This window comes from Diadema antillarum, unplaced genomic scaffold, assembly GCF_040938485.1.
Source record: "Diadema antillarum isolate AM-2024a unplaced genomic scaffold, OU_Dant_1.0 scf00000022, whole genome shotgun sequence".
Classification (NCBI taxonomy): Eukaryota; Metazoa; Echinodermata; class Echinoidea; order Diadematoida; family Diadematidae; genus Diadema; species Diadema antillarum.
The window spans coordinates 3,645,076-3,665,384 of record NW_027270911.1 but is presented as its reverse complement, the minus strand read 5'-3'; the positions used below and the strand labels follow the sequence as shown (position 1 = coordinate 3,665,384).

The 20,309-nt window shown below is 40.0% G+C and overlaps 1 protein-coding gene across 1 annotated transcript; it reads right to left on the bottom strand.

Annotated features, from left to right (window-relative positions):
- Window positions 1-276: 276 nt before the first annotated feature.
- Window positions 277-13,091, bottom strand: LOC139730605 (peroxiredoxin-4-like). The gene is made up of 6 exons (XM_071641464.1): window positions 12,913-13,091; window positions 5,345-5,462; window positions 4,312-4,428; window positions 3,469-3,591; window positions 1,240-1,405; window positions 277-668 (listed from the first exon to the last, which is right to left on the bottom strand). The coding sequence occupies exons 1-6, from the start codon at window positions 13,055-13,057 to the stop codon at window positions 603-605; spliced, it is 735 nt and encodes a 244-aa protein (XP_071497565.1). The 5' UTR covers window positions 13,058-13,091; the 3' UTR covers window positions 277-602.
- Window positions 13,092-20,309: the final 7,218 nt, after the last annotated feature.

The window sequence follows — 20,309 nt, the reverse complement described above, 5'->3', positions numbered from 1 at the left end:
GAGTGGAGAGGGTGGGGTTGGAGTGGAGAGGGTGGAGCTAGGGCTAGTGTGGGGTCGATGGAGGGGGTTGGAGTAAAGCGGATGGGTGGAGCTGGAGATAGACGGGTGGGGTTGTGAAGGAATGGGGGGGGGGGGGGTTTCTATTAGATTACGCTCATTAGTGTTCTATAAATAGGTGGGTATATGTTCTTTAATGTAACTATGCATGATTGATCTTCCTCCTACCCAGCTTGGATCCATACATAGTTGCCATAGGTACACTATAAAACAGGTGCTCTTGAAATGATATATGTGCTCAGCTGGTATTTAACATACATCAATATCATACCCTTTCCTCTAATAAAGATCAATGAGATCCAATGAAATGCAATTTGCTGAAATCATTGTATAATCACAGCAGCACGATGCAATCAAGACACAGAATGAACACTACTAAATTGGAATGAAAACTTGAAATTTATTTCTGTTGGGAAGATTGTAAAGTCACAAATCTTCACAGGATAGACAATGAAAACCCAAGATTAAGTGAGGTGTGGAAACAGATTGAAAGAAGCACTGAAAAAAAGATGTCCCAGCGAACGGTCTCCTTCCAATGAGTGTTGCTATGCACTGCCTCCCGACTGCTGTTTTGCGAAGTATTTAAGCTTATCTTCTGGGTTGGGTATAATCTGAAAGAAAACGCACATACAGAAACATGATGAGTTGTATTTCATACTTTTTTTTTCAAGTCAAGCCACATCATACTGCTACATTAAAATACATGTAGGCTTGATATTGACTTTTTGATGTATAAAATGTGATAAAAATTCCTTTCCATCAGCAGTCAAAGAGAAAAAGAGTAAGTAATGCATGGTTTGTTTTTAAAACAGTTGATGTCACTTTTAACGTTATAAAGTGGCTTATAATAGAGTAATAACACTATCATTTTTTTTAGAACGTGAGCTGTGACTTGATTGTCAACAGTATGGCAAGATGAAACGAGTACTTGAAGCAAAACAAAACGTAATGATATTTGTATCGTATGCCATATCCCAATGAGGTCTGTAATTAGTATTCATCCTGAGGGACTGAACAGAATAATTCTAGCACAGTCAACAGACGTCAGCATTGCATGGTTTACTGACGACTCAACCAGCATGTTATCAAGAAGACAGATACAGATAATAGTAATGAAATGCATGGCTGAACAAATTGCTCATCAACTTCTGAGACTCAAAAAGAACTTGCGTCTGGACTCACCGTATCACTTCCAGGTTTCCAGCCTGCTGGACAAACCTCTCCGTGCTTATCAGTGTACTGGAAGGCTTGCACCAGCCGCAAAGTCTCGTCCACGGATCGGCCCACGGGCAGATCGTTCATGGTAATTTGCCTCAGCACTCCCTTGTCGTCAATGATAAACAGCCCCCTGTCAAGAGAAGTATGGATTTCAATGATGCTGTTGGTTAGTGAAAGCCATCTACATCAAAGATTTTGTAGACTGTCAATAAAATTGCCATATAGGGGCCTATCAATCAATTTCCCCATCTCTTTTATCCAGATATAGCGAAATCCTCAGAACTAGCAGTTTTCTATTGTTATATCGAAATTTCTTTATAGCTGGACCAAGGAGTTATTACTCCTTGGCTGAACATATAAGGTAATACTTAAAGGGAATCTCTCCCCTAAAATTTAAATTTGAGAGTTGTGAGAGCATGTCCTAAGAACTCTAGAGAAAATTCTATCCCATCACAAAAAATGTCCCATACTGTGAAATACTAATTTTAATAATCAGCACACACTAGAGAGCGCGCTGCAATAGTAGCCAGATCTGAAAATAGTAGCCGCGCGTAGACCATCGGCGTGTGCACGTTTTCCTTCGTTCGCCTCCGTCTTCACACAGCCATATCGAATACTGTCTATTGGTATCGCCTCATCGAGCCTTATGCATCCGCACGAGTAGAGGCTGCCGCGGCTGCCTGGTCAGTGGCCCAACGGGGCGCAGTAGCACCAACCTAGCTGCGTATGTGGACATTTGCGTGCGTTTGCGCGTTTTGAGAGTATCGTAGTACACTGATCGTACAGAAAATTATCAAACTACGCAATCGAATGCAGTCGATAACGCCAGAAGACTACTCTTAGATCAAGGCGCATGTAATTTTTGGCATTTTAGAGATTGCTCTATGTCTCTTTATATATTGCTATATCTCTGCAGGCCTCGAATTAACCGACGGCCACCGACGGCCATGGCCGTCGGTGCCCCTCTCGTTGGCCGCAATGCCTTTTGTTTTTTGATCAAAGTTACGGCCAAAAAAAATGTGCCCTTTTTCTTGGGGCCGTGGTGCCCTTTTAGAATGAAAGTTATTATTTATGACGTATGATATGCCCTTTTTCAAAGTCTCTTTAATAAGCTTGAACAACTTTCCTGATCTCAAATATCATACCTTCAGTTCACTCGCGTCCCGATATATCTGATTCAAACTCAAAGTATCTTTCCGAGATACGAGACGACGTGTACGTAAATGTACGCCCGACCGGCTTTTACCGTCCCGACTGCCTCTGCAGCGCAGCGGCCGCGAGTATGTACTAGCTAGGCAGCGCATATTCAGATAGAGTAGTAAAGAGTGAACTCCAAGTTCACCAAGAAAAAAGAAAAATCCCACGATGCCAAGGTGTGCCAGACTGGGGAATGGGGAGGGGTGGAGAGAGAGAGAGACCAATCAACAGAAGAAACCGCGTGTACTGGCGCATTCTTGGAGGTCATGAACTGTCTGTCACAGACTAATCATAGCAATCTACACGCGCGCGCAAATTCCTTTGCCTTGTGGTTTTGCCAGCCAGCTGTCGGAATGTGCTTTGAAGTTTCATGGCAGCCTGGCCTGGCTGGCCTGAAAGGGTGTCGAGTTTCAATCAATACCTACTGTTGTTTTATTCCTGTTTTAAAAAATGTCGTGTCTCTGTATGTGAGTAACGTTGCACTCTTATATTTCATAGGGATATTACCAGTACAATAACCTACAATGTCAGAAAACTAAATTTCTGTGTACAGATACACTCTAAAATGTGTAGATAATAATTTTGGGCCTCAGTTTTTGCTTTATTGTAACAAAACTTTCATATACCTTGTGCACTGTAACTGGAGTACATCCATTTATGGATGTATGCAGTGCTCGAAATACCCAGCGGCAACTGGCAATTTGCCGCTACTGGTCGGAATGCCCCTTTCAAAATCAAACCATTTATGGCCATAACATTTCATTGCTAATTTGTGCTCCCTTGAGTAGATTTGTGCCCCCTCAAAAAAAGTGGCCTTGACTTAATTCTGATGAAATTTGAGGCCTGTCAGTATTATCTATCTATTCATATCAGGCACTACAGAATTCATTTCTCATACTAGCCACAATGTGCACTCAAGCGAGGGCCTCATACTTTCTGACAATTTTGTAGGAATTTGTTTAATGGAAACGGAGACTGTGTGAAAACAGCAGGTACCTGAGAGTGTGTCCAAGATCTTCCAGTAGAACGCCATAGTCCTTTGAGATTTGGTGGGTCAGGTCTGATAAGATGGGTAACTGGATAGGTCCAAGACCTCCTTGTGTTCTTGGAGTATTGATCCTGCATATTACCAAACACACACAAGCAAACACTCAAACGGTACATTGTGCATACTACTGTATACAACATATATTTCGCAAGTCTAAATTTTGTGCAAATCGGAACTTCTTCACGATTTCGCGAGTGGTTGAATTCAAGATCTGGGAGTACAGTACTGAATGGAGAAACTGTGTATGTGTGCACGTCACGTTCATGTAGGGATCAGTCAATATTTTTGAGTGTCTTTAAATTTTAGAATAGCACCCAACTCGCAAAATTCAATAAAAAAATTGAAGTTCACAAAATATTTGGCGTATACAGTAATTAACCATATTATGAAGGTGCATCACATAACATCTTGAGTACATAGCAAACTTACTGAGAGCTTGATAAATCCTGGCGAGTATTGGGTACCAGTGGGTCAAGTTTCCTCTTGACACCAAACAGCAAGGTTCATTTCATGGCAAAACCATCCAAGGTTAATTTAAATGATAATATCAAACCCTGAGCTTATAAAGATCAAATTCTTCTATACAGCTATACAGTTATGATTTCAGATTACATGCGGCAGTATAAGCATCCATAGGACAATGTAGATTAATGTGAGCATGGTGAGATCTGGATATAGCTTTCACAGTCATAGAAACCTTTGAACCAGGAGAGCTACTCCAGCAAACTACACTCTGTAACTACAGATGATAATATATCATTGGAATGCTGGGATTATTTTTGACATCTTACCATGCAAGATGTGTGAACTGAGAATCAACTGAGATTGCAACGACTTCTGTGTTGATGGTTCGGAACTCTTCAATCCGATCGCTGAAGGCGATGATTTCTGTTGGACACACAAAGGTACTGGGAAAGGGAAAGGGAGAGAGATGAAGAAAGCAGAAAATCATAACTAAAAATGCAGGTAAATTTGGTTTACAATTAAAACTGGTCATCAAAATGTGGCATATGTGTTTACACGAGATTGATGGATGGAAAGTAGTCTTTGTTCAAGGCTCTCACACTGTTGTTAGCACAAGTACTTGCAAGAAAAGCAAGCTGAAGGTCAGGGCATCAGCGCATGGGCCTTTTGAGATCTGCAAATCATTATTGTTCATGCATTTGGAGGATGCTTAAAAATCCTATCAAATATTTGAAGATGGTCAGTTTGACAATGGCATTGCTAGATTTGCCAGAATAATGCCCCGTGGTAGGCCTCTAGGAATTGAGTGATTTTTGCTGACCGAGTAGCAAAATTCAGTTATCCAAAGGCATGACCTAAAAAAAATTGACAAGTCTCCAATAATATTCTTCTTGGGGCTTGCCTCTAGCTGGTAGCTTGACTTAATCCCATCATGTGATTGCTCTCAGAGCTACTTGCTTTGCTTGCGATTACTACAGCAAAAGAGCTTTTGATACAGGTCAGGCAGAAAGTGGTATATTGCACATGGCAGCATTGAGGAAAATGAACGCATATCAAATATATAAGGTGATTATACTAACTTTTATATTGTGCAAACTTGCATAGCTATCTGATGCCTTATCAACAACAACAAAAAAAAAAGAAAAAAAGAAAAAAAGAAAAAAAAAGTGATACTGCTTTCATGCATCTATTAAGAGTCTTGCCTCGGAGTCGGAACAAGTGAAAAGTATTTTCCATGCCCATTTTCCCATACCACCAGCAGTTATTACTGGACTTGAACAGCAATGACATCACCACATCTCCCCTCATCCCCCCCCCCCCCTCCACAAACATGCAATAATTTCAACAACTGTCTCTTACAAGTCCAGTGGGTAGAAGACGAGAACCAAGTATTTTCCAACAAAGTCAGACAATTTCATGGCCTTGAACTCTCCATTTATGACTGCTGTCCCTTCAAAGGCGGGTGCTGGCTTTGAAACTGCAGGACACAACACAGGTGAGAAAGCATAACAAGTAACAGTTAAAGAGATAGAAAAAAGTAAAATCCCTGATTAAAAGAATCAAGCACATGAATAAAATAATATCAGTTAGAGGTCTGCCATGATTGCAAAGTCACGCATGAAACTGGTATTCAGTAGAAAGTCGGTCAACACTTTTTCTATATCATCCAAGAGATTTTTTCTATATCATCCAAGAGATGCAAGTACGATGTAGGTCTGTACCTACTGCAATTCATCATGAAATATTGCAAATCATATTTGGCTTTACATTATAATTCATATATATTGTTATTCATTACTCAGGTGTTTCAGATACATCCCATACTGCCACGCCATGTTTACCATCTCAATGACAGTTAAGCAAAGTTTCTATTACGGTTGCATTAGACTGAGTGGTTCTGCAAATTCAGTTACAACTTTTCATGCCTTTTCTATCAAGTACATGATGTAATATAGATGCACTGCACCGCCCACACCCTGCCAAGTATTGCAGGTTGCAGGGAATAAATGTTTTCAATCAACAGTTGATCAAATGCTCTCCTCTGACCCATCAGCTGTAACTTCACTAAGTTAGCTATAACTAGAAATGTCGCTATGGCGACTGTTATGCCTCCGCCATAATGCATGATTCTCCTAATAGGTCTAGATGTAATGTGGACAATGTGTGATTACATTTTCACAAAACTGGCAAAATATTGAAATGACAAGTTTGTCACAAATGTGTTGAATGTTCACCTTCCTTGACCTTGGTTTAATTGGATGAATAGGAGAGCATGTATTTGGGGATTTAAGGACTTTAACTTGACTTTGACCCATTCATACATTTATGCATTGAGTAATTTTCATGGTACCGGTATGGAGAAAAAGTGCAATTTCTGTACTGAATAGTAAATTGTTACCATGTTCATCTGGCCTTTGACCCTAAAATTCATAAGATAATCACTTTCAGGTAGAACATGCATAGATATGCAGTAAGTTTCACGATAAATTGAGCCACTTCCGAGATATGGAGGAAAAAGTTAGTTCAGCACTTTCACTTGATCTTTGACCTTTTGACCTTTGAGGCAATAAAAAAGAAAAAGAAAAAAAAACTCTCCAGAGAATTTCTATGAGGTTACACATGCATACACCAATGTAAAAAAAAAAATACTAATCCTGCTGGCATTGCATGAACATGAGGGAAATAGTAAAATTTTGAAGTGTTGCACTTGACCTTTGACCCCTGACCTTTGACCCCATGAACCCTACATTCTCTAGATAATCACTGCCAGTCAGTACATGTATATATACTATGTTCCATGAAGATACCTTGAACAATTTTCCAATTTACAGAGAAAAAAAAGAAGTTTTAATACTTTTACTCGACCTTTTGACCTTTGACCTTTGACCTCATGACCCAAACTTTCACCAGAGAATCTAAATTGGGTAATACATGCATACACTAAGTTTCAAGAAAATATCTTCAGGCATTGCATAGATATGGTGGAAATAGTGAAATTTTATGTATTTGACCTTGACCTTTTGACCTTTGACCTTGAGCACGTGCACCCAAAAGTTGATAGGCACAACTTCACCCCCTAATACACATACATGCCAAGTTTCATTAGGATACCTCAACAGCTTTTGATAGTTACCTTGTCCACAAAATTCATTACGGACGGACGGAAAGACGGACGGACGGAAGGACGGACGCTACGACGGATGGATGGACGGAAGGACGGACAGACGGACGGACGGATGGACGGACGGACAACCCGAAAACATAATGCCTCCGGCACCACTTCGTGGCGGAGGCATAAAAACTGGACATGGCATGGCATGAGCCCTGTCCTGTTGCATAAACGCTATCTGATTATTTAAGGACGTTCCTCAGTTGAGTTTGTGCGCATCCTAGCTGCGCAGGTGTCAGTGACGTAACAAAGAGCGTAGAAGCGCACGCACGAGTGATGAGCTGAGCTAGCTGAGCTGAGCAGCTGCTAGTAGATCGAGCTAGAGTGTGGTACGTGTACGTACGGATACCCGACAGCTCCCCACCGCGGCCGCGCCGGGCAGCCGCGCTGGGCGGCCTCGCTCGGCTCGCGTGCCGACTGTACGCGTTACAATCTGTACATACTACGCAAAGTTCAGCGGTCCGAGCCGCATATACATGGTCATTCCATAGCACAACACTGACGGAATCGCGAAGCTTGGAAGTGGAACAGAGCTGTTTCCATTTTCAATCCATAGATCTGTTTTGTGACATGAAGTTCATTATCCGGTCATCAACATGGTAAAGTCGAGTGCTAAGGTACCAAGGGCCTATAGGTCCTAGTCGGGGTCTAAGGCTCACTAGTCTATTGGACTAGGTGTTAATTCAATTCAATTCATTCATTTTATTTTCATACTTCATACTTAATACTTTCATACTTAAAACAACAACAACAACAACAACAACAATAACAACAATAACAAAACAAGCATATGACACACACATTTCATCTTTAGGTCTAGCAGCTAAAACAATCTGAGTATCTCTGTTAAAATCTAAATTAGATCTAAACTTGTCATTACTAGTAATACAAAATATTGTTTTTTTATATTTTTGGTTACAAAATACAAGGTCATGAAAGTGTTATCAAACAAGACTATTCATCACTTTCACCATTCATATATTATTTTTTTATTACCAAATCTGGTGTAACAAAAGGAGAATCAAAATATTATTATTATTATTATTTTTTTTTTTTTGGGGGGGGGGGGGAGGTACATCTCCATAGCTTACAACACGCACTTTACCAACCACTGCAACAGCCAACACATGCAATCTACAATCAACGTCATTGTATTAAGATTTGTTTTTCATTTGGAGGATCGTCAGACTAATGCCAAAACTCCCATTTCCTTATATTTATTTATTCTTCTTCCTCCATTATCACTTTTTGTACATGGTTACAGCAAGTGGGTAAAACAAACAAACAAGCGTGCATGTCAATAATATGGAGTTTTCCACGCTTGCATCCACATAATATCATTATGGCTGTGGAAGTGAAATGATAACAAAAACGCACATGGACCTTTCTTTCTGAATATTTTTCACCATATCACTGCAATTGTGACATGATTTTTGTTTGTTTGTGTGTGTTTTTTTTAAAGAAAATGGGGTTTCGAGTGAACCGCATGAGATTCATGCATCCTAGCAGGGTATATCCCTGCATTGGTTCCTGACCAGATTTGGGGGTCTTACGATGATTTCTGTCGCAAGGAGGCTCTGCCAGCACTAAAACGAGCACATGAACCCCCCATTTTTACAATTGTTCTGCATTAAGTAACCCTTCTTCTACAATTTGATAAAGTTTCGTAAAAATGACATGGGTTTTGAATGTACAGCATGACATTCACGAACCCCACCTATAATCAGGACACCCACGAGAGGTTTATAACCAGATTTTGGGGTCCGGTGAGGTGATTTCTATCATCTGGGGATGCTGCCAGCACAAAAATTAGGACATGAACCCCCACTTGTTATTGTTTTTCTGGAATTAGTAATCCTTCTTCTATAATTTGGCAAAGTTTCGTGAAAATGACATGGGCTTTGAATGAACAGCTAGCATAAGTTTTATGAACCCACTTGTCAGGGTATCCCTGCATAGGTTCTTGACCAGATTTTGGGGACTTACGATGATATATGTCGCATGGGGGCGCTGCTAGCACAAAAACGAGCACACGAACCCCACCTTTCAATTATTTTTCTGGAATTAGTAAGCCTTCGTCTACAATTTGGACAAGTTTGGTGAAATTGACATGGGTTTTGAATGAACAGCATAAGCCTAATGAACTCATCTTGTCAGGGCATCCCTGCATAGGTTCCTGACCAGATTTTGGGGACTTACGATGATATATGTCGCATGAGGGCGCTGCTATCACAAAACGAAAAACATGAACCCCAACTTTTAATTATTTTTCTGGAATAAGTAAGCCTTCTTCTATGATTTGGCCAAGTTTCGTGAAAATGACATGGGTTTTGAATGTACAGCATGAGATTTTTGAACCCACCCTGTTAGGGCGACTTTGGATAGGTTCCTAACCAGATTTTGGGGTCGTACTATAGTATATGTCGCATGAGGGCGCTGCTAGCAAAAAAACGAGCTCCTGAACCCCCACTTTTAATTATTTTTCTGGAATAAGTAAGTCTTCTTCTACAATTTGGTGAAATTTCGTGAAATTGACATGGGTTTTGAATGTACAGCATGAGATTTATGAACCCACCCTGTCAGGGCGACCCTTAGGTTCCTGACCAGATTTGGGGGTCTTACGTTGGTATATGTCGCATGGGGGCGCTGCTAGCACAAAAACGAGCACATGAACCCCCACTTTTCATGGTTTTTCTGGAATAAGATAGCCCTTTTCTACAATTTGGTGCAGTTTCGTGAAAATGACATGGGTTTTGAATGTACAGCATGAGATTTATGAACCCACCCTGCCAGGGCGTCCATGCGTAAGTTCCTGACCAGATTTTGGGGTCGTACTATAGTATATGTCGCATGGGGGCGCTGCTAGCACAAAAATGAGCACATGAACCCCAACTTTTGATTGTTTTTCTGGTATAAGTGAGCCTTTTTCTACAATTTGGTCAATTTTCATGAATTTGACATGGGTTTTGAATGTACAGCATAAGTTTTATGAACCCACCCTGTCAGGGCATCCCTGCATAGGTTCCTGACCAGATTTTGGGGACTTACGATGATATACGTCGCATAGGGGCGCTGCTAGCACAAAAACGAGCACATGAACCCCCACTTTTGATTGTTTTTCTGGAATAAGTAAGCCTCTGTCTACAATTTGGTAAAGTTTCGTGAAATTGACATGGGTTTTGAATGTACAGCATAAGTTTTATGAACGTTGTCCTTTTGCTCACCCCTAACAGAAAACGTCGATGAGAAGGATTTGAGAGATTTTGGTGTTTTCTGCCGCGTGAGGGCGCTGCTTGCTGAAGAATGAGAGCGTAAACCCTAACTTTAAAACCTTTTCCTCATTTTGGGTACCCTTTTCTGCAATTCTTGCAAATTTGGAGAAAATAACGTGGATTTTGAAAGAATTATGGGGATATAAGTTTGTCATTGCAGATTTTGTTGCCAATCATGGTCTTGATCATGACAACGCTATCATTTTGGTACAGGACGGCAGATTAGTCATATTCTTCAAAGTCCCGTAGAAGAAAAACAAGCACATGAACCTATGGTTTTATTTACATATTTGGGCTTCGGATGGGTCAAAGTTACGGTATGGAAAGTTTCAAGAAAATGACATGGATTTCACTTTAACTGAGGAACGTCCTTAAAGTGGTAACTTTACAATTAACATTAATTTTCTAATAATGCACTTGTCAATGTAATGACGCACCCCACTACCCCCGGACATGGGTGCGTCATGGTCATTTTTTGACTGACCACACGGGGTTTTTGACGGACACCACAGTCACTTTTTTGACGGACATAACGCTGCAAGTGACGAACACCACAGTCACTTTTTTGACGGACAACACGTTGAAAGTGACGCACACCTCGGTCACTTTTTTGACGGACATCCTCGGTACATTTGACGCACCCCCGTAAATACTGAAACGATTTTTGCATACGTTTTATTCAAGCAATTTCATTTTCTTTTGGTTCGTACACATAATTTGTAAAAGTTTCGGCAAGTTTCCCTTACCATGTAAGCACCGTATTGTCATTCACCGTACATCACGCTGCTGCTACGATATTCCGTACAGTAGTATGTATTCTGTGTATGCAATCCATACATGACAATCACATGTGTGCAGAATGCGCTGTATGTGCGCGGCCATTGCTAGTGCGGTGGATGCATACTGCTGCAGCGCAGGTAGGTACACACCACGCTACGGCATTCATATTCCCGCTCGAGTACTGCGTAACTACAGCCAAGTCGCGGTACGTAGAGATTCGCACAGCTAACAGCGTCGCGCGCGCGTCTGGCCAGCTGGTCGGGCTATCCCGCGAGCAGAAAATGGCATGCGGCAAGCAGTTCTTCTGCTGCCGTTTCGACAGGAAAGATTGAATGAAGTTGTTACATCGCTGAACAGTCCCTGGTTTGAGATTGAGTATGCATGATTTCATGGGTTTGTTGGAGGGAAAATGTAAGGAGAAAGGGTGGCTTTTAAATTCTTTGCTTGCCAGATTCTGGCAAGCATTTTTTCCTCTTATTCCAAAACGCTTCCCGACTTTGATTTTCATTTGCCGCGGGAAAGCGCTCACTGTAATTTCACTCGCGGTACGTGTATCCGGGGCCGGTAGCGTGCAAAAATGCGTGTTATTTTCCATAGCCAAGTGACGTACCATGACGCACCCCTCGGTCAAAATTTTGACCGACAATGATGGGATTTTGACGCACCCCTCGGTCAAAAATTTGACGGACAAAGCTGGTAAAATGACGAACACCTGGGTCACAAATTTGACGGACCAAACGAGGAAATGACGCACCCATGTCCGGGGGTAATGGGGTGAGTCATTACATTGACAAGTGCATAATACTACGGTTCTACAACCTACTGATTATGTGCAATGGCAATGCCTAACAACACTCACAGTAACATACTAGACAGAAAGATCTGTCTGTCCGGAGGAGTCTTTTATTTCATTTTTGTTTTTTTGAGGTTATCGCTCTCCTTGAGGGGATCCATGAAGCCAGGCAGACGCAGTCTGAGCTCCGCGCAGCATATCCCCGACGACCAGATACAGACCGATCTTTCGGTCAAACATTAACATTACTACTAACATTAAGCCTAACCGTTACACCTGTTACTGTTACCCGTTACACGTTTTACAGTATTCTGGCGACTCTGCACGTACAAATCAAAAACCATCAACACATTGATTTTTGGGCTTTTGATTGGCAACTGAACTGTAGTGTAAGATGTATGTAACTAAGTTTAGACAAAATCTGTCTGTTTGGAGGTTTTTTCCATCATCATCGTGATCATGATGATGATGTATACCCTTTTGACTTTATTTATCGGCTCTCGTTTGATCTTTCGGTCAAGTTAAATAAAAATTACAACTTTGTTGGGCCTTTGTTGTTTAATGCATAGATCTAACGTAACGCTAGGCATGCTAGGCCTGTAAAACAATGGTTGCTAGCATTGATTGCAGAATTAGGCGGCTATCATGAATTGTGAAGAACTGTAGCTGCTGGTACAGCCAAACCAGGGTTAGGGAGGAGGTGGACCGTGAACTGAAGATGCAGCCAGCCCCAACCAGTCCGTGATATTTACCCCACTCACAACAACCAGTCCCCAGAGGAGGAGAGGCTCGGTAGGTAGGCAGACCTCGGGCTCGGCCTCGTACCAAAGGGCAAGCACGCAGCTGCAGGCGCTGGGCATAGCTGGGCTAGCTGTGTGAGCGAGGTCAAATCAGACAGCTGGTGGAAACTTACTTTGAACTTTACTCCAGTGAACAGCGTGAGCCGAAGATCTTGGTGTCTCTCCAGGATAGACATGACCTCCACCAAAGCTGTAGCAAGCCTCTTCAGCTGCTGTAGCCAAAGATAATGCTAGAAGTACGGTCAAAATCCGGAGCATGATGGCTTCTCTTGGCAACGTTCCTATCGAACCAAATGGCCGTTTTAACACGCATTGCACGTTCGCGTGCTGTGGGCCATGGAGTGCACTTCTTTCGGCGTGATCGAGAAGACAAAGTAGCCAAAAAATTATGTACTCAACGCAATGAAATCTCGAATTGCGAGAGATATCGGCGGGAGAAGAACCCAAGCACTGATCCTCTGTAGCCAAATTTCCGGCAATAACTATTCACAGTACACGTACACGTGTCCAACTCCCCAGGTTTACTGGAGGTTTCCACCATCACCCCTCCTCCCCCTCCCCCCCCCCCCCCCCCCCACGGCAGCTTTTTTTTAAAAGACGGCACAGATTGGGGCATGGCGCGTGTTAAACCTATGGGAAAAACGTTGGGTTAGGGTTTTTGGTTATGGTTATGGTTAGGGTTAGGGTTAGGGTTGGGGTTGGGGTTAGGGTTAGGGTTAGGGTTAGGGTTAGGGTTTGATGGTTAGGGTTAGGATTAGGATTAGGGTTAGGTTTAGGGATAGGGTCCCCGATAAATTTTTAGTTTCCCCAATCTGTGCCGTCTAAAAAAAACACGCCTCCCGGCAACAGGGGAGAGGGGGTAGTGTATGACGAGGATTAAGATTTTTACAGAAACAAGCAACTATTAAGAAAAGTTACTGTGGTCTCATACAATTCTGAAATATATACAATACATAGGCCTGTACTTTTATATATGTATGGACCTTCAGGTTTCCGACATCTCTTTATTTCGGGAGATGAATGAGAATTATATAGCTTGTGCAATATATGAGAGCATATAATACTAAGATGAATTCAAAGTTTATTTGGTGAAAATTGGTTTGAAATGGGTGAGATATCCAAAAACAAAGAGGTCCTAATAAAAGGTGGGACACACCTTTTTTAGGACCACTTTGTTTTACTATGTTTTTGGATATCTCAGCCATTTCAAAAGCGATTTTCATCAAATAAATGAATTCTACCAGTTGATAATTGTATGCTCTTTATTATTTCAGATGTGGTTTCTGATTATCAAATCAGAAACATCATCTCACAAAAATCTAAAATGTGAATCCCCCATCTCAACCAAAACTATAGGCCTAGACATTACCATATCCAAAGAAAAACATGTACATCACTTATATGATATACGACACCCGCTCTAGGCCAAGTTTTAAAAAAAAAGTTTCTCGTCCAGTCGGCATCGTTGTTGTTTTTTTTTTTAATTTTATATCTCGGCGCATCAAAAATTTCGTTTGTTTATTCTTTTTTTAAGGAAATTTCAGTTGACTTTTGCTGTTGCCAGCTGTTCAACCTCAACACATGCCCAGCCTATATATCGTGCTGTAGGCCTACTTAAAAATGACTGAAAATTGACTACCCAAATAGTGATGTTCAGGGGATTGGACTTTTCAAAATAAGATGAAAAAAGGTGTCCTCATCCTAATATCTTTTCTTCAAAAAGTTAGGACAAGAAACTACTTTTTTTTTTTCGCTTGGTCTAAACTATATGTAGGTGCCTACCAAGTAGTCAGTCTACATAATAATATCACAGTCACTTATAATTTTTGGAAGATACAATTACAAGTACGCCTCATGCAGCTACATTTTGCAACAATCTGGTCAGATCTGTATTTGTCAATCATAGTTAGTCCATATATCAAATTTGACTTTCTACAATGTGTCTTCAGATCTGTGTTGGATAGTATCCAAAAAAAAAAATTAGAAAAAAAAACACACAAAAACAATCAGAATTTAGCCATAAACTTTGACCCCTGAACCTTGCTACTTTTCTTTTCATTAACTGCTCAAGCTCACATCACATCCACAAGTCAAATTTGATATTCTCGAGTGCACTCTTTCTTTTTATATCAACTTCAAAATGTGGCTTTTGATCAACCTTCACCCCCACATGACTTTCAATTCAGAACTTATAATTTCCCAACTCAATTCACACCTGAATGAATTCCTTTTTCATGAAAGCCCACAATCACACAAACCACATTTGCACAAGGCATATATCTTTTATAACCAAAACACATCACATCACAATACAGCACTGTAGTAAATAGCATATGTCTAGACAAATTATGAGTCTCAATTTTGTGTGTATATCATATGTCACATATAGTATATTCACACATGTATACATGGCTGTAAATTTAATGAATGCATCAAAAATAATTTCAAGGAATGGCAGGTTATTCTCAGTTCTGAAAGCAAATGTCGGATGAACATGAAATCATTGGTTTGATACACATAAGGAGCAATCTGCAATGACAGAAGGCATACAGACATATGTCTTCTATTACATAGTAGATATACAGGTATATTAGATATCTCACTCTGATATATATCATATATCTCACTCTTTATTTATGTCTGTATGCCTTCCGTTATATAGCACACGACGTGTAGATATATTATATATGTGCATATATATATATATATATATATATATATATAAGTATTGGAACAAGTTCACGCGGTTGACTGCAGGTTCATCCGTATTTATTGCTACTTGAAGTTTCATGCAACCTCCATGAGGCACAATCATCAGGCAATTATATAATATATATATATATATGTATATATATATATATATATATATATATATATATATATATATATATAAAAGATGAAGAAGTATAGAGTGGTAATGCATTTTGACAGTCCAACAGTTCTATTTATTCAGACCAAATTTTCGACGATACATTCGTCTTCGTCAGGGTCAACAATAATTGTTGAATTATTGTTGACCCTGAGGAAGACGAATGTATCGTCGAAAATTTGGTCTGAATAAATAGAACTGTTGGACTGTCAAAATGCATTACCACTCTACTTCTTCATCTTTTCTATACTGGTACCAACACGCGGACTACAAGTATCCTCACATACATATATATATATATATATATATATATATATATATATATATATATATATATATACATATATATATATATATATATAAAATACACAGTGAGATATATATCTCACTCTTTCTCTCTCTCTTTCATGTGCTAACTCAACCTAGCTCTCAGTAACAGACAGATAACAGCTGCAATAAGACCTTGCATGATATTGATTTCACATCAACAATACATTCTGTAAGCTGTGTGCTGACATTTGCAACTTGAAATTGAAGCTTCTACAAATACGAATACACTGTAAATGCTACAGCCTCAGCACATGACAGAATCAAGGAAACTATAACATTATGCATGGAATTCTTTTTCACACATCACAAATATAATCATGTTTAATCTTTCTGGAAAGCAATGTTATTTTACTTGATTACATATATTCTTTTACCACTCCAGTTGAACACATTGACCTATTCCTTTGAAGGACATATTTTGTAAGAATCACATTGAGAATATAACACTAGAATGCATGCCACTTGGGAATACAGAAAACAGAACCATTGAAATAGTGATAAGTAGGGCCATATACTTAATAAATATCCTCAATAATCCTTTAATTTTTCTTCTTTAACTGAAAACTTCGGTTGGAAAATGAGTTATCATGCCAAAACACAATTACTTCAATTACTCACTACTTGTAGTCCCAGGTTAACAAAATATTTGGCAAACATTAGATTTGCATTTGTGACAGAACCTTTCAAATAATCATCATCAGTAGTCTGCATCAAGTTTTACAAAGTCTATTAAGAGTTTGCATGAGGAATGTCCTGCAAAGACTTTATCATTTTTTGTTCTTTTTAAGGTACCCCAACCTGCACTCACTACAAGCTGTACACCATCTCTTATGTTGAATGCATCCTGTCTATGATAGCCATGGCATTGTTACTGGTGAGTTCAGGCCATTGCAGAGTACAACACACCAGAAACGTGGGATTTTACTGGGAACAGTGGTAGATAATTTCTTGCTGGGGTCATCATGAAGAAGATACAGTATTCCATAATTATACTGTTACTATGTCAAAGTCTGATCAATCGGATCATGTGGATAAATTTTCCTAGAGAATGAGACATAATCACAACCTATCAATGAATCATATCAAGGATTTTTACAAGAAAGACGTTTCATACTTAAACATTGAGATTAGATACTGACACAGAAAACTTTCAACAGTAGGGGACTGATCTTCAGTCCAATGATCAGGAAACAATTCCCGCAGGAAGTGCAAGAGAAATGGTGTAACCACTTGGCCTGAAGAAGTCCACAGGAGTGGATGAAAGCTAGCCAGCAAAATTACTAAAGGTTGGTAGAAGCCTTAACCTCCTATTGTGTGAGATCAGATATTATCTTTATTATCTTTACTTATGATCCACTGCATTTGTGTCTTCTGTCATATTATTTGTTTTTTATATCCTTCATAATTTGTAGTTGTTTGCCATACCAAATTTTCTGAAATTTATTTCGGCTCAATATTTGCAGTGTCAGAACATCTTTTATGTTCAATATCAAGTACTCTTTGTGTCTTGGAGATGATGAATACCTTGTTCTATACACACCAGGGTATACTGGGAGTTCTTCATGACTGGGGGCCTATGGATACTGTGAATGGTCATGTCTAGAAGCATGGCAAAGGCACAAACATGGGGTTGATAGTAGCAGTAGCAGGAAACGTCAGAGAAGAAGATCATGACAAATAAATGTAAATAAGAGCCACAACAGTCAACAGGCACAGAAAGAAATTTTAGGAGGAGACTAGACCAGTGGCGGATCCAGAGGGGGGTGCATCAGGCACGTGCCCCCTCTTTATGTTTTGTTAAAACAAAAGAAATAAAAAGAAAAAAATGGGGGCGCTTGCATCCCCCTTCATTTTGTGAAGGCGCCTCCCCTTTATAAAATTCCTGGATCCGCCCCTGTAGACCACTCTAGATCTCAACTGTTCCACAGTTTTTAAGGCTTGATGTCATTGAATGTGTCCTGTAGCCTTTAAACAAGGCATTGAGGCTGACAAACGAGACTAACTCGCCACACTGAGCATTGCCAAAAACGGGTGAACACGTGTACCCATTCAATGCCATGCCACGCCGTTAATAGTGAGCTCTCAATGTCAGGCAAATTGGCATAGAGGACAGTAGAAAGAGCATAGAATTGATCTTTGCATATGAAACCGAACCTCCCTCCTTCCTGTTGATTTTCAGGACAGTTCTTGGTGGAAATCGTGTTCGGTCTGCAAACAGGACGGAGCAGCTAGCTGCTGTATGTTTAGGTTTAGTTGTGTGACAGCTTGCACAGTACAGTGGACAAGACACAAGCATCCCAGTCCTCAGAAATCGAAACAGTCACAATTCAGGACAGAGCAAGATGGGCATGGTGGGTTAACTATCCGTCCTGTATGCCCTACTGTCCTGAATTTAAAGCTCCCTCATCTCACTTCCAAGCTGCAGCCCCAAAGCCTTGACAAAAGGCTAAGTGTCCTGCAGCTACTGCTACCACAGGGAGTGTTGTGAGGCACCCTTGGTGGCCTTGGCAGTCTTCAGCCTCCCCCACGCCTTGACCGCCTCTGCCTTTCTCCCCAGTCTCTCGAGCAGTAGAGCATGGGTCTTCAGAGCTGCTATACTATCTGTGGAGAGTGAAGGCAGCAAACATGATTAATAGTACATCGGCTGATGAAAGCCATACACATGTCCATATGCTAGAAGTTCACAGATGGTACTCGCATGTCCTGTATAAATGTTGCTCTGAGATTGTTCTTGTTTTTCTAATAAGTAATTTGAAACTGAACTTCAGTTATATCTATACTGCATCATTCATAAAGATAATACACACATGTTTGTGTTTGCATTTGCTAGTCTAACCAGGCCACATTGAAAACCACCATTATTAGTGAGAATGAGTTACCCTGCAGGTGTAATGGCAGTAATTGAATACTGGTAATTACTTCAATAAAAATCAGCAATTTTACATAGGTGTGCTAAATAAATGAACAGATAAATAGCTGAATGTATGACTGTAAAGATAAAGAAATAAATGCATAAAAATTCATATACAGTGTAAGTCATACATAAGCCATACAAAAAATTATAGAAATAAATGTGTACTACTGACATGATAATCTTTACAAGTAATAGTTCAGTATGTCTGAATGTTGACCTACTTTTCTAAACTGGGTACCGTTTCATGAAAGTTGTCAGCACTGACAAGTTGTCAGTCTCTGACAATCACCATGGTAACAGTCAGTGACCAGAACATCTCAGCCAATCAAAACCAAGGATTTTGCTAAAATTGTCAGTGACTGACAACTTGTCAGTGCTGATAAAATTGATGAAACCCCCCCCCCCCCCAGATAGTGAATGTGATTAAATTTAAATTACAACAGACAAAAATCATCAGATCTAAATGATAAGGACAAGATAAGGACAATGCATGGTGCACAGTGCTATTATGACTTTAACACACAATCACACATCAATGGATGACAAGTATCATATGTTTGGCTTATTTACCTGGCAAGAAGTACAGGCTATGAAGAACATCACTCACGGCCTTCTGGGGCTCATTCTGACCAATCAGGAGCTCCGATCTAAGATGGTATGCATGTGACTTCAGTAAGGCTTTGCTGGTTGGTGGGCTCTCCAGGCAGGCTCCTCCTGCTGCTGAATCTTGATGAGTACCATCTGCAATCCAATCAATTAAGACTTTTGCTCTTACACATTGCTTCATCAAAGAGGGAACAGTGCAATGATGTACTGCTTTTAGAGTAAGAAGTAAAGTAATTGGAGTGATACATAATTGTGAAGGAGCAATGTAAGTCTATTCTTTTTTTTTAAATTATTCAAAGTATCTACTGAATTCAGCTATGTAATTTCTATGATGGACAGATTGTTCATATTTGAATAAACCTATATGTTTATTTGGTGAAATTCAAGGAATCATTTTGCATTTGAGGTCTCATGATTCCATGTACACATGTAAAAGGCTGGGTGCCTGAGTTGGATACATGGTCTACACTTGGTACAATACAAATGAATGATGCAGAGCAGCTTAGTGAGGCCAACATTACGCTCTGAAACAATGATGCCAATTCAAAAAATAATTTCGAGATTCATTTAAAATCAACCACGAATTGCCTGCTTTCTAACAACATGTTGCATACAACAACTACTCTGAACATTGTATAGCGTAACTCTGACTTCAAAATATTAGGTACTTAATACCAACACTTATTGCAGATTAAAACAGAGTGAAAAATTCCCTGGATCAATAAACTAATAAGGATTTAAGTTACTGAGGGCATAGCTAGTGATAATATCACATTTGATTTGATCTTGAT